The sequence below is a fragment of the Brassica napus genome, chromosome C5, assembly GCF_020379485.1.
Source record: "Brassica napus cultivar Da-Ae chromosome C5, Da-Ae, whole genome shotgun sequence".
In the NCBI taxonomy this organism is placed as follows: Eukaryota; Viridiplantae; Streptophyta; class Magnoliopsida; order Brassicales; family Brassicaceae; genus Brassica; species Brassica napus.
This window is the reverse complement of record NC_063448.1, coordinates 36,358,173-36,371,708: the sequence shown is the minus strand read 5'-3', so window position 1 is coordinate 36,371,708 and position 13,536 is coordinate 36,358,173. Positions and strand designations below refer to the sequence as shown.

The window sequence follows — 13,536 nt, the reverse complement described above, 5'->3', positions numbered from 1 at the left end:
CATTTTTAGTATTGTTTACTCTCTCCGAGACCAATCTCACCTTAAACAATTGGCGTCCACCGTGGGGCCGAACAGACCCAGTGTTTCTAGACCGAAATGACCACCGGAGGTACGAACCCAGATACCTCAGGAGAGGAGCCGGCACTCACACCTCCTCCGCCTCCTCCGTCTCCTCCCCTTCTCTCGTCGGAGTTCATGAGTTCAGTCATAGCTCGACTCGCCCATCAAGAAGAGGTCCAAAAGACGACAAATGACCAGCTCGCCGCCATCGTCGCTGCCCTCAACGCGTCCACCGGCAGCTCGCAACCACTCCGTCGTCACCTCTTCAATACAAACCCCCCTACTCCGACAGAAGGGCGAACGACGAACCCAGTTGACCCTACTCTTCAACTCGCTGAGACCCTCATCGCTGATGCTCTTCCGGCAGCATCCGACCCATCAACTGTCCGAGAAATCGCCGAGCTAAAGTTAAATTTCCAACAAATGAGCTCGAGGATTCACCAAGCAACGAGCGCAGTACCTGAGATCGACAGCGTCATCGCGTCAACGTCGCGCACTCCTTTCACCGAAGAATTGACGGGGGTCAAACTCCAAAAAATGGACAAGTTGCGTCTCCCAGAGTACAAACCGGGGGGGAGATCCCGTCGAGCATCTGACAGCTTTCAACATCGCGGTGGCAAGATCCAGACTTGCTCCCGACGAAAGAGACGCGGGATATTGCCAACTTTTTGTCGAAACACTCAATGAACAAGCATTAACTTGGTTCTCGGGACTCGAAGAGAACTCGATTAGCAGCTTCAAAGAGCTCTCCTCGGCGTTTCTCAAGACTTACATCATGTTCACCAAACGCGAAGTAACAGCTTCAACCCTCTGGAACCTCAAGCAAACGAAGGACCAGAGCCTTCGCGATTACATGGAACGGTTTAAGTCAGTCGTGCCAAGAATCGACATTCCAGATCACATCGCCGTCGACGTCCTGAGGAACAATCTCCACGTAGAATGTAAGTTCCGAGAAGACCTCTATCGGTCTCCCACCACATCGTTGCAAGACGCCGTTGCTCGTTCCCACAACTTCATTCGTATGGAAGAGGACACCAAAGCCATCATGAGCAGGCACAACTCGGCGAAGCAATCAGCGCCTAAAAACACTGCTATAGCTCACGTCGAACCTCGTCAGCATGCTCCCAGTGACAAAACAACCGTAAGAATGGTCTCCTTTACGTCGTCGACGAAAACGGGAAGAAATGGAACACCTTTCATCGAGAAGCCGATCCTCCGAGCGAATCCCCCCGAGCAACAGTGACGGCCGCGGTCACCCAGGTCGATTCCGCAGCAGGTTCCTCCCGGACCCCTCCAGGACTTACCAAGTCGTGTAAACTCCACGGTGTAAAAGGCCACGACACTTCAGAGTGCAAGACACTTTTCGCACAATTCCTCTCCTCGCTCGAAAGCGGCGAAATCAAGATCCCTCCTCCGAAGCCTAAAAGCGAGAACAGTTGGAGCAGGAACAAGGATAGGAAAAATCAGCGAAAAAATCAAGGAAAACCGCGTCAAGACGACCAAAAGCCTAAGGTTGCCGAGCAAACACCACATCAGGACGACGATGGTGACGCCTCAGCTGAGGAGGATCAACCAGCGGTCAGACAAAGGATCGAAGTTATTCGCGTCAAACCGGAGCCCTCATCAGACGAAGAGAGCGATCTCGAGGAAGCTCTTGACCCGTTGGACCTACGTACGCTCCTCAAGCGGAAGATCACGTCGACAAATAACGAGACTCCCGGACCTTCCGATTTCCGAGTCAAGCTTAACGCTAAAAGAACCAAGCATGCATTGAGCCAAGGACCTTCACCAGCATCTACAGGCGATAATCCTATCGTCGATTTGCGAGATCAGCTTAACGCACGAATTAACGATCTGCGTACAAAGCTGGACCGTAAAAGAGCCGAATCACCAAAGGAGAGCGAGGACCTCCGAGCTCTTCTCATCAAAAAGCAAACAAGCGTCAGGCCGCGGATCAACGTGATTATGGGAGGATCTCCGCCTTGCGGGGATTCAGTACGGGCGGTCAAGGATCACCGTCGAATGGTGGATACTTCACAGCGTTGGCCACAGAAGCTCCCAACCGATCTCCCAATTTCCTTCTCGACAGAAGACCTCCTTGGAGTAAATTTCCCTCATAACGATCCCCTTCTCGTCGTTTTGGCTATCGATAAGTACGATGTTACCAAAGTGCTAATCGATACTGGTAGTTCGGTCGATATCATATTTCGCAAAACTCTCGTAAAAATGGGAATCGACTTAAAAGACGTGAAACCGTCTTCCAGAACTCTCACTGGCTTCAACGGTTCCTCCGAGGTAATCCTGGGGACTATCCGTCTCTCGGTACAAGCAGAGGGGGTAGCTCGGATGGTCAAATTCTCGGTAGTCAGCACCAAGGCTCCCTATCACGTGATACTAGGGACCCCATGGTTATACTCTATGCGAGCAATTGCATCCACATACCATCAGTGTGTCAAATTCCCGGGAATGGATGGTACCATTAAGACGGTGAGAGGAGATCAACGAGCTGCACGAGATCTCTTAATCGCCACGGTCAAGTTACAACGTTCACAATCACTAGTCAACTAGATTTCCCCTCCAATAAGTATGGTCTGCCCACAAAAGGAAGAAGTGCTCGAAGTCCCGATCGACGAGTCGGATCCAAGTAAAGTGCTACGAGTAGGCGCCTATCTATCGGACGAGATGCAGCGTGCTATCCTGGATTTCCTGAAGCAAAACTTGTCTACCTTTGCTTGGTCAATGTCTGACATGCAATGGATCGACCCGTCCATCACGACTCACGAGTTGAACGTAGATCCGAATATTAAGCCCATCCGACAGAAGAGACGAAAGTTGGGTCCCGAAAGATCCAAAGCAGTCGTCGAGGAAGTCGAACGCTTACTGAGCGTGGGCTCCATAACGGAAGTCCGTTACCTGGAATGGCTCGCCAACCCAGTGGTCGTCAAAAAGAAAAATGGCAAGTGGCGCATGTGCGTCGACTTTACCGACCTCAACAAGGCCTGTCTAAAGGATAGCTACCCGCTCCCGAACATCGACAGACTCGTTGAGTCAACTGCCGGCAATGAAATGCTCACATTTATGGACGCTTTCTCAGGATACAACCAGATTATGATGCATCCGGATGATCGAGAGAAGACGTCGTTCATAACCGATCGAGGAACCTACTGCTACAAAGTGATGCCTTTCGGGCTGAAGAATGCCGGAGCGACGTACCAGCGACTTGTCAACCGTATGTTCGCTAAACAGCTTGGTGCAACAATGGAAGTCTACATCGATGATATGCTCGTCAAATCAATCCGAGCTGACGACCACCTAACGCACTTACGGGAGTGTTTTGACATCCTAAACACGTACAAAATGAAGTTAAACCCAGCCAAGTGCACATTTGGCGTGTCATCCGGAGAATTCCTTGGCTACATAGTGACACAGCGGGGAATTGAAGCAAACCCGAAGCAAATATCAGCCGTCCTCGACCTACCCAGCCCGAGAAACTGCCGAGAAGTCCAACGACTGACCGGCCGAATCGCAACACTCAATCGTTTTATCTCCCGATCCACCGACAAATGTCTCCCCTTCTACGATCTCCTCCGAGGAAATAAGAAATTCATCTGGGACGATAAGTGCGAAGAGGCTTTTAATCAGCTCAAGCACTACCTGACGACGCCTCCGATCTTGGCAAAGCCAGACGTAGGCGACGTTTTATCCCTCTACATTGCAGTTTCGTCCGCCGCAGTCAGCAGTGTACTAATCAAGGAGGACCGAGGAGAACAACGACCTGTTTTCTACATGAGTAGAAGGATGACCGGACCAGAAACCCGACACCCGACAGTTGAGAAGATGGCCTTGGCCATTGTCGAATCAGCGAGGAAACTCCGCCCCTATTTTCAGTCGCACTCGGTAGAAGTTCTTACCGACCAGCCGCTCTGAACTGTTTTGCAAAACACGAACAGAGCTGGCCGTATTACCAAGTGGGCGATTGAACTCGGAGAGCTCGACATCACTTACAAATGTAGGACACCCGCTAAGGCTCAAGTCCTCGCCGATTTCCTCGTGGAGTTATCCCCGGAACTCGCTCAAGATTTAGAAAACTCAGGTTCAACCTGGATCCTGCATGTCGACGGTTCCTCGACAAACAAAGGCTCAGGAGCAGGAGTTCAACTTCAATCTCCATCGGGAGAACTCATTCGACAGTCGTTCAGGTTTGGTTTCCCGGCATCAAACAACGAGGCGGAGTACGAATCGCTCATCGCTGGCCTTCGTCTCGCAAAAGCAGTCAAAGCTAAGTGGCTCAGTGCATACTGCGACTCACAGCTCGTTGCCAGTCAGTTCAGCGGTGATTATGATGCGCACAACGACAGAATGGACGCTTACCTCCGAGTCGTACAATCGTTAGCTAAAGAGTTCGAATTCTTCGAACTCACAAAGGTTCCTCGCGGAAAGAATGTATGTGCCGATGCATTGGCAGCACTCGGAAGCAAGCTCCGCGATCAAGTCAAAAGGACTATTCCGATCCATCGAATCGAAAAACCAAGCATCGACATCTCAACGGAGGCAGCTAACTTCGTCACTACGGAATCCGAAACAACGCCCTTATCTCCGACCAATGACGACTCCGAGATGACAGACCAAGATCAGTTGATACTGGACTGGAGAACTGAATTCATCCAGTATCTCACCAAGGGCATACTTCCCACTGATAAATGGGCCGCGAGACGATTAAAGAGACGCAGCGCGCACTACGTCGTCATAGAAGAAGAACTCCACCGGGTAACAGCTAGCAAGGTCCTCCTCAACTGCATTTTTGGCGAGCAAACGCAGCTAGTAATGGCCGAGACTCATGAAGGAGCAGGCGGTAACCATTCCGGAGGCCGAGCACTAGCTTTAAAAATTCGAAACTTAGGATTCTTCTGGCCAACTATGAATACCGACTACGAAGCGTATGCTCGGCGATGCGACAAATGTCAATGACATGCTCCGAGTATCCACAGCCCAACCGAACTACTGCGAACCTCCGCAGCTCCTTACCCATTCATGCGATGGGGGATGGATATCATCGGACCAATGCCGAATTCTCGCCAACGTCGTTTCGTGTTGGTATTAACCGACTACTTCACCAAATGGATTGAAGCAGAAGCCTTCGCGCAGGTTACTGAGAAGGAAGTTCGCGGTTTTGTTTGGAAAAACATCATCTGTCGCCACGGCCTACCGTACGAGATTGTGACGGACAATGGATCACAATTTATGTCCGGAAATTTCAAAGATTTCTGTAGCAAGTGGGACATCCGACTAAGCCCCTCGACACCGAGATACCCTCAAGGAAACGGACAAGCAGAATCCTCGAATAAGATTATCATCGACGGAATCAAGAAGCGTCTTGATCTCAAGAAGGGATACTGGGCCGACGAACTCGACGGCGTCCTCTGGTCGCACAGGACGACTCCTCGAGGAGCAACAAAATCTACCCCCTTCTCTCTCGCTTACGGGATGGAGGCAATGTCTCTGGTTGAGGTCAACGTCACAAGTCTCCGCCGATCCAAGATGCCTCAGCACGTCGAGCTTAACCAAGAGATGCTACTAGATGCCCTCGATGAACTAGAAGAGAAACGCGACCAATCCCTCCTTCGGATCCAGAATTACCAAAATCAAATCGAGAGCTACTATAACAAGAAGGTCCGCTCGCGCCCTCTTGAGCTCGGTGATCTGGTCATGTGAAAAGTCTTCGAAAACACCAAAGAACCCAACGCCGGAAAGCTCGGCGCGAATTGGGAAGGACCATACAAGATCATTCGAGTCGTCAAACCAGGAGTATACCGACTCGAGACTTCCCGCGGAGAGGCAATCCCACGAGCTTGGAACTCCATGCATCTTCGACGTTTCTACTCGTAAAATGAGTAACTTGCAAGAGCGAGTAAATGATCTACATCACCTTTTACTCGCCCAAAAAAAAAAAACCTGTTTACTTATCTTGTTTTTTCTCAAGCAAAATAACGAGAGTAAAAATCCGAGCAAACGATGCCAGCCCCTTAACTCGAATGCGGCGCACGAGCACTCGTCCCAATCAATCGAACGTATCCCGATCAGATATCGAACGAAGGGAAAAACAGAGTCACCGATGCTTCTCGCATTGACCAATTCGCGAGCAAAATTTCCAGATCTTATCACAAATTGAAGAATAGTGGGTTGGCCGACCAAATTTCTTTCGGTTACTGTGAAGCATCCGGATACCCGACTAATCGCAAACAAGATTGGTGGGATTAAGTTAACGAGCAATGAATTACTTCAAAATCATTTAAGTCATTTGTGTTCGTTCACAATGCACTTACGATGAAAGTACTTGATAAAAATAAGAAGTCTTAACGAAAAAATGGAACTATCCCAGTACCGAACAACAAGACCTATCAAGGTCGATTACACAATACATAAAGTCAAGGGCTTCCATGAGCCTAGAACAAAATAAAAAAAAGAAAGCTACAACAAACAGCGGTCTTCATCCGTCAAATAGCCGGGGGATCTTTGCTCACCGTGCCATCTTTCTCCCCGGGACCCGAGATACGACCAAAAGTTAGGATCGGTGGGTCCTCGTTCGCCGTGGAAACGCCTTCCGGACGACCCGCAGAAACGCCGCCATCCTTCTTAAGCTCTTCAGAAGAAGACGTCGAAGAACTTAGATTTTTAGACGCCTTCGTAGGAGAATCAGTCAGGACAATGGTAGGCACAGCTCCGTCCTCCGGAATGACCGCATCCATCGACGTTTGCTTCGTAAGATCAGCATCTTGGTCAGCGCGCTGGGTGGAAGATCCAGCGGTTTGGGCGGGTTCCTTCATCTGATCTTCGGGGGGTGGATCTCGATTAGCGCGGGGAGTTCGGAGAGCAATAGCGGCTTCAGAGTCGATCAAATCAATATTCGATCCGAACGGATCGATCTGCCGCCAAACCTCGTCGATTAAGAACCGAGATTCCAACACCAACGGAGAAAGGCAAAGATCTTCCTCAGGAATCTCCTTAACCTCGAGACGAGCTGCTTCCCGCTTGTAATGCTCCTCCTGCCCAGCAAAAGTCTCGATAATCTCCGGCGGGATTTCAGTTCCCGCATCCTTGATCCGCTCGAGACATCTCCTCGTCCCGAAAGCTTGGCCTTGCAGGCATCGAGCCTCTTCGTACTTGTCCCTTCGCGCTTCCCGAAGAGAAATCCTATGAAAGCGTTTTTCGGCCTTGGCAATCATAGCGATCATCACGCGGATCCTCTCATGCGTGACTTCGTACCTGCGAGACTTCCGAAGCCTATTCATCTCTTCCTCGTACTTCAGCGACTCCGCAGCCCTTGCCTTCTCTAACTCGGCCTTCTCCTTTGCCACCTTGTCCAGCACCAACTCGAGGTTCTTCATGGACTCTTTGCACATTTGCAATTCCGCCGCGTCAGACGTCCTCGTCTCGTCGAACGCCTTTCTGAGGGCTTTTTCCCGAGTAATCGCGTCGGACTTGTCTCGCAACGCAATTCGGAGAGCTTCCTCGGTTTTCTTCCTAGCTTCCTCGCCCTCACGAACCTGCTCTCGGGTTCGCCTTAACGCCATATCGTACTTCTCAACGAGTACGTTCCAATCGCCTTGACTCTGATCAGGGCACAACAAAGAAAAAGTTAGACAAAATATCGAGAACAAGTGATGGAAAAGCGCGGGCAAACGCTTACCTTAACAGACGAGCAAGCGGCGTGTTCATACTCGTCCTTAAAGAGGAGATCCCCTACCGGAGGAAGCTGGTCGGGGCCGCCCTTAACCGATTGCAGCAAACGAGCACAATCTTCTGGGTAACAAGCTAACGGAAGCTCGCGATTAAACTCAAACTTGAACCCATCTTCCGGGGTCTCTTTGGGACGTCCGGACACGCGGGTCTCAGATCCCTCCGTGATATGAGCTGAGGAATCGCCCATCAGGCGGACTTGCTGTCCCCCGGAAGCTTGCAATTTCCTCGGAACCTCCAAGACGCCCCGATCTCCCGTCGAGACTCCAAGAGACCCTCCTTCTGTCGTCTGACCCTCTCGTCTCCGCCGACGCAAGGCGATGGTCTCGTTCTCGTCATCATCCGAGGTTCCAGCCTCGGGAGTAGCATCAGGGACCAAAGCCTGGAGTTCCTCCTCACAAACTGAGGATGGTCGGGGCAAGGAGGAATCTTTCTTCCTCATCTTTTTCTTCTTGGGAGCGTCTTCTACAGGCGGATCCCCGGCCTTCCTCTTCTTCCCATCCTTCTTGGAGGAATCACCCACGTCGGTTCGCTCCACATCATTAGGCTCCTTCCGAGCCTCCATGTTTCTCTTCTTCTTCTTTGAATTCTTCCCCTGAGAAGAACCGCCGGTAGGTGCTTGCTCGGCGGTAACAGGAACAGCGTCAGTAGTCTCCGGCCCCGAAGTACCAACCTTACCCCCAGAAGTCCCCTTTTGGGTACCTAACTTCCCGGCCACGATGAGACTGAGATCTGGTAATTGCTTCATGGATCTAGCTCGATTAATTTCTTTCTGCTCGGCTCGAGTAAAAAGCGACAATCTCTTCGTCGTTGACTGATTAACAAGAGGGAGGGAGTCCGAGATCCAATCCCCTGCAAAAAGAAAGGAAAAAGGAAAACTGGTAAGTTATCGAACAATCACTCGGAAATAAAGAAGGAAAAAGTGAGGGCTCACTGTTGGCGATTCGATCAATAGATCTGCAAGTCCTATCCCGAGTAAAATTCTCCCAATAATCTTGTTTCTGCAGCGCAACGGTTCGGGCACTTGTCTTCCAATCCTCGGGGTAGGTGGCAATATTCGGGTGACCAACTGCAAAAAAAAAAAAGACAAACACAAAATATCAGATAAGTACGCGCAACAGTCGTCATTAAATCAGTATGCTATACCCATCTCCGCATTCCAAAAAACACGACAGCTAGATCTCGGCGGTTCCTCAAATGCCGACCTATTCGACTTCACGTAGAAGTATGAACGCTGCCAGTCTGAGGTTTTGGTCGGATACCCGGTAACCACGTTGTAGTTTGGACGCATCCTCGTCGAGACTAGCCCGTCATCAGAGATTGAGGCCGAAGTCAGTTCCTCGAATGCCCTCACGCTCAACGACATCCCCGCTTCAGCCGCGATCACCGACAAAACAACCATCAGGCGAAGCGAGCCATTCATTAGCTGACTCAGAGCAACCCCCCTGCGGAACGCGTAGGCCGTGACGATTCGGGGAATCGGAAACCACAGCTTCGTGACGTTTTGGAAGTACGACTCGTAGACACATTGGTAACCTCTCGGCGGGGACCAAGGCCTTTGGTTTTCCTTCGGGATTATAAACGAGACCCCGTGCGCAGTGAGATATCGGAGAATCGCCTCCACTGATTCTACAGTGGACTTCGTCTTCTCGACGTTCGGCCACTCCTGACCGTCGACAACAGAAGGATGCACCCGCCAGGCTTCCAGCGGACTCTCCTCCGCAAAAATATTTCCCGGATAATAGCTGATCGGAATGCACGAGATGTCCACTGCTTCTTGACCATCGTCATCATCCCGAAATTGTTCCCTCGCCTCCGAGATGAGAAGACGCTGCGCCGGATTCATGCTCCCAGTATCCATCATCGCCTCGTGACGAATACCCTACGAATCCTTGGAGGAACCCCGACTAAGCGCTACCTCTTTCCCCTTTTGCTCCCAAATTAACTTTTGGGAAGACGACATCTCGATAATCGAAGTTCTAAACAAAGATTAAGAGAGAGAAAGAGGGTAGAGAGAGAAAGTACCTTGACGCTGCAGAGAAAAGTGAAGAGGAGCGAGGAGGGGCGCATTATTTATAGAGGAGGGTGAGCGCTGGGATCAAGGCGTAATCATTACGCCTAATGAGGCCTAAATGGGACTAAACCCAATTGGCGCGTGATCGACAGACGTGTCGGTCCATTTTCTCGACCGACCAGCATTTATTCCACGATCACAACGCGTGATCGACAGATGCGCTGGTTCATTTTCTCGGTTAAGAAGCATCGATCTGGCGTTTTGATCTCTCAAGTAGATCCAGTCGTTTGCCCGGATTGAGCCTTTTATCCTCCGAACTAAAGACACCAAATTCATTGAAGATCGACCACTCGACCATCAATGAACTGGGGGGGGACTTATTGTTGGGGATGGATTTAACCCATCCACAAAGCCCATCAAACAAAAGGCCCAATCCAGTAAGCCGGATTGCCATCAGCTCGGAAGCCGATGCTCAAGGCTTCGACTTAACCAAGGAATGCTTTTAGTCGAAGTGGAGAGCAAACAGAGCACGATCGATCGACTAAACAGCTCAGGGCGAGCATTCCCCTAATCAGGCCCGAAAGGCCGACAATGCCCAATCAACTAAAAGGAGATTAGGTTAAGACGATCGAACAGACTATAAAAGGAGAGGAAAGCAAAGGAGAAAGATATCGACACTTAGCTACACAAACTCGGCGGCGAGATTATGATTTATTGTCCGTACAATCATCTCTCTGCTGTTTGTATTTTTCCGGTTTAAGCTCTCACGAGCTCCGGCTCTTTTACTTTCTCCACCTTTGTAACCTCATCTCGAAATCTAATAAACGCCTCTGTTCGTCCCATTTTTAGTATTGTTTACTCTATCCGAGACCAATCTCACCTTAAACAAGAAAAGCTACAGTTTAGAATCTTTGTGGAGAAAAGCTACAGCTCCAAGTTTATGCATCTCTTCTCGTTTATGCAGATGGATGGCATTAAGTCTCTCATTTCACTTATCAGCTCATCAAGCCATCAGAAATTGAAATCTTTTTCTCACTCATTTGTCGAACCATTAGCGAAACATCTTTATTCTGAGTGCTCATCAAATGGTATCGTATATAGTTTATATATAAGCTGCAACAATTTTAGTCTCTGCAAGGTAAACCGTCCTCGACGTGTGAATGGTTCTTACAGTTTTCCCAACGTTTGTAGAATTCTACTCCAATCTTGGTCTGGCATGGATTTATCTTGGAGGATTGCGCTTCAATCTTTTGAATAGCTTGGATGTTATAGATCCTGCCATGAAGATCACTTGTAAGCTGGCAGAACTAGAAGAAAAGATTTCATCGCTGAAGCTTAACAAAGAGGTGGTTGCTCTTTGCATTATTTAGGTTCACAACAGCAATTGCATACTGTCTCTGATTGTTTTTATTGACCTATGTCAATCGTGAACAGGTCCGGGAAGAATGTGAGTATCTGTCTGGATTGCTTTACACTGGAGATGACGAAAGAACTGAATGTACATTATCTAAGCTCAATACTGAGCGCAAAAGGTTGCAACGAAAGGTATGAAACAGCCACTGCAGCTTCCCCCTATTTGCTTCGTGATTATACCTATCCCACCTCCCACTGTTCACTTGTTGTTTCTTTTGTTTTCCTTCTGAAACAGGTTATTTTTCGCTCTGATCCTAATAAGTACCAGAATTTGAGAAGAGCGCTGGATGAGTTCGCCGGATTTCTCACACGTCCGATAAGTCTGATTAAGGATATTGACAAGGTTGACTGGAACCAGGTTATTGAGCAAGTTTTCAACTGGCAGGAGACGGCAACATCGTTTATTGATCGGTTGTCCAGTGACTATTCCGAATATGTTGATATAACTCAGCCAATACAAGTTTCGGTATACGAGATGAAAATGGGTTTATCACTCTTTGTCTCAGGTGCTCTCTTGGGAAAAATTCTCAGCAGATTTGACATAGACACGGTCGACTCACTCATGGTACTTAATTAACCTTTTGTTTATCACAAATGTTGGTACAAAATAATAATGAGTTATGATCCTTGCAGGAGACAATCTATGCCTTAATGAGATTTCCAAGGAGCTCTTCCTTCGCTTCAGCTACCTACATTGAGAGCTTGCCACCGCTGCACCTTTCTCATGATGCAGATTACCGTGCTAAGTCGTTAGGTTTGGATGTTGGCTTCCTGCACAAACTGATTTCTGTTTCAAGTGCAGACTATACGAGAAAAGTAAGTTTCTTATGATTTCTTGAATTATATTATGATTTTCTTTAACATAATGAAAAGGATTATCAGACTTTTGAAGTTGCTTATGTATAATTACCTTCCACTTGATTACTGTAGATCTCCGAGTTGCAACTCAAGACTGCACTATATAAAAATCATATTAGACGATAACTATCCTCATGTATAGTTGAGATATTCTACTGAATATTCTCCCATATATTCATAACAGTTTTGTAAAGATCCCTGAGATCTCTCGACTCATTGTACTATATATTCACACATGAATACAAGAATATTTCAAGGGAAACATATATACTTTCATGGTATCAGAGGGTTCACGTTTCTGAACCTTTTAACGCTTCTTCCCTGCGTTCTTAACTCTTCTCCTTCTTCTTTCTCTTCTCTTCCAAAAAAAAGAAAAAAGTTCCCTCCATGGCAGAGCAACCTATTCTCGCTCCCCACGAACGCGCCTACGGCGTCACCAACATCAAGTCACATATCCCTTTCCTCTTGGATATTGATGATGGCAATTATGATGCTTGGAGAGAACTATTCATGACACACTGTCAGAGTTTTGATGTTTCCGGACACTTAGATGGCACTCTCGTCCCAGTCGATGACAATGATGTTGCGTGGAGAAAAAAAGATGGTTTGGTGAAATTGTGGCTCTACGGCACACTCTCTAAGAATTTGTTTTGCAGTACCTTCAAAACCGGCGGTACATCGCGGGAGATTTGGATTCGAAAATTTCTTCCGCAACAACAAAGAAGCCCGTGCGATCCAACTTGACCACAAACTTCGATCTCAAGAAATTGGTGATCTCTCTATTCACGCCTACTGCCAGGAACTAAAATCCATTGCTGACAACTTAGCCAACGTCGACGCGCCAGTCACGGAGAGAGCGTTGGTGACTTACTTGCTGAATGGGCTAAATACCAAATATGACAACATAATAAACGTCATAATTCATCGCACTCCCTTTCCAACCTTTGATGAGGCTCGTTCAATGTTGATCCTTGAGGAAGATCGATTAGGGAAAGGAAAGAAGGTTGTTGATAACTCCTCATCATCAACAAAGGCGCTCAACGTTGCGGTCACACCAAACGACCGATCATCGCAGCAGCAACCTCACCACTTTGGCAAGAACAGAGGAAATAGAGGCAGAGGTGGCTCACGAGGTCGTGGAAGAAATAACTCAACCCATCCTCGCGCTCAATTCAATCAATGGGGTGTTCCATACTGGAACAACGGCTATCCTATGTGGAACTCACAGCAGTTCAATCCTTGGACTCAGTTCCCACAACCTGCCTACGCTCAACCAGGTCTGCTAGGTCCACGACCACAACCACAACATACTCCTGTCAACGCTGCAGATCAGAAGAATGCGCCTACAGCGGACTTCGCTTCCGCCTACAACACAATGACGCTCTTCGATCCTTCAGATAATCAGTGGTACATGGATTCAGGAGCTACCGCGCATCTCTCAAACTCGGCAGGTA

The 13,536-nt window shown here is 48.6% G+C and overlaps 2 protein-coding genes across 2 annotated transcripts; one reads left to right on the top strand and one right to left on the bottom strand.

Moving 5' to 3' along the window:
• Nucleotides 1-2,646: 2,646 nt before the first annotated feature.
• Nucleotides 2,647-5,028, top strand: LOC125587230. The gene is made up of 2 exons (XM_048757439.1): nt 2,647-3,957; nt 4,030-5,028. Exons 1-2 carry the CDS (start codon nt 2,647-2,649, stop codon nt 5,026-5,028), a joined length of 2,310 nt encoding a protein of 769 aa, XP_048613396.1.
• A 1,510-nt stretch (nt 5,029-6,538) lies between these two features.
• On the bottom strand, nt 6,539-8,942 carry LOC125587650. Its single transcript, XM_048758527.1, has 2 exons — nt 8,732-8,942; nt 6,539-8,649 (listed from the first exon to the last, which is right to left on the bottom strand). The coding sequence occupies exon 2, from the start codon at nt 7,629-7,631 to the stop codon at nt 6,555-6,557; it is 1,077 nt and encodes a 358-aa protein (XP_048614484.1). The 5' UTR covers nt 7,632-8,649; nt 8,732-8,942; the 3' UTR covers nt 6,539-6,554.
• Nucleotides 8,943-13,536: the final 4,594 nt, after the last annotated feature.

Bases quoted from the DNA above. Each gene is read 5' to 3' on its own strand.
- LOC125587230 (XM_048757439.1), top strand. From the start codon at position 2,647: ATGGTCTGCCCACAAAAGGAAGAAGTGCTCGAAGTCCCGATCGACGAG. The intron at 3,958-4,029 runs GTAGAAGTTCTT...CGTATTACCAAG, and splicing joins CCTATTTTCAGTCGCACTCG to TGGGCGATTGAACTCGGAGA.
- LOC125587650 (XM_048758527.1), bottom strand. From the start codon at position 7,631: ATGGCGTTAAGGCGAACCCGAGAGCAGGTTCGTGAGGGCGAGGAAGCT.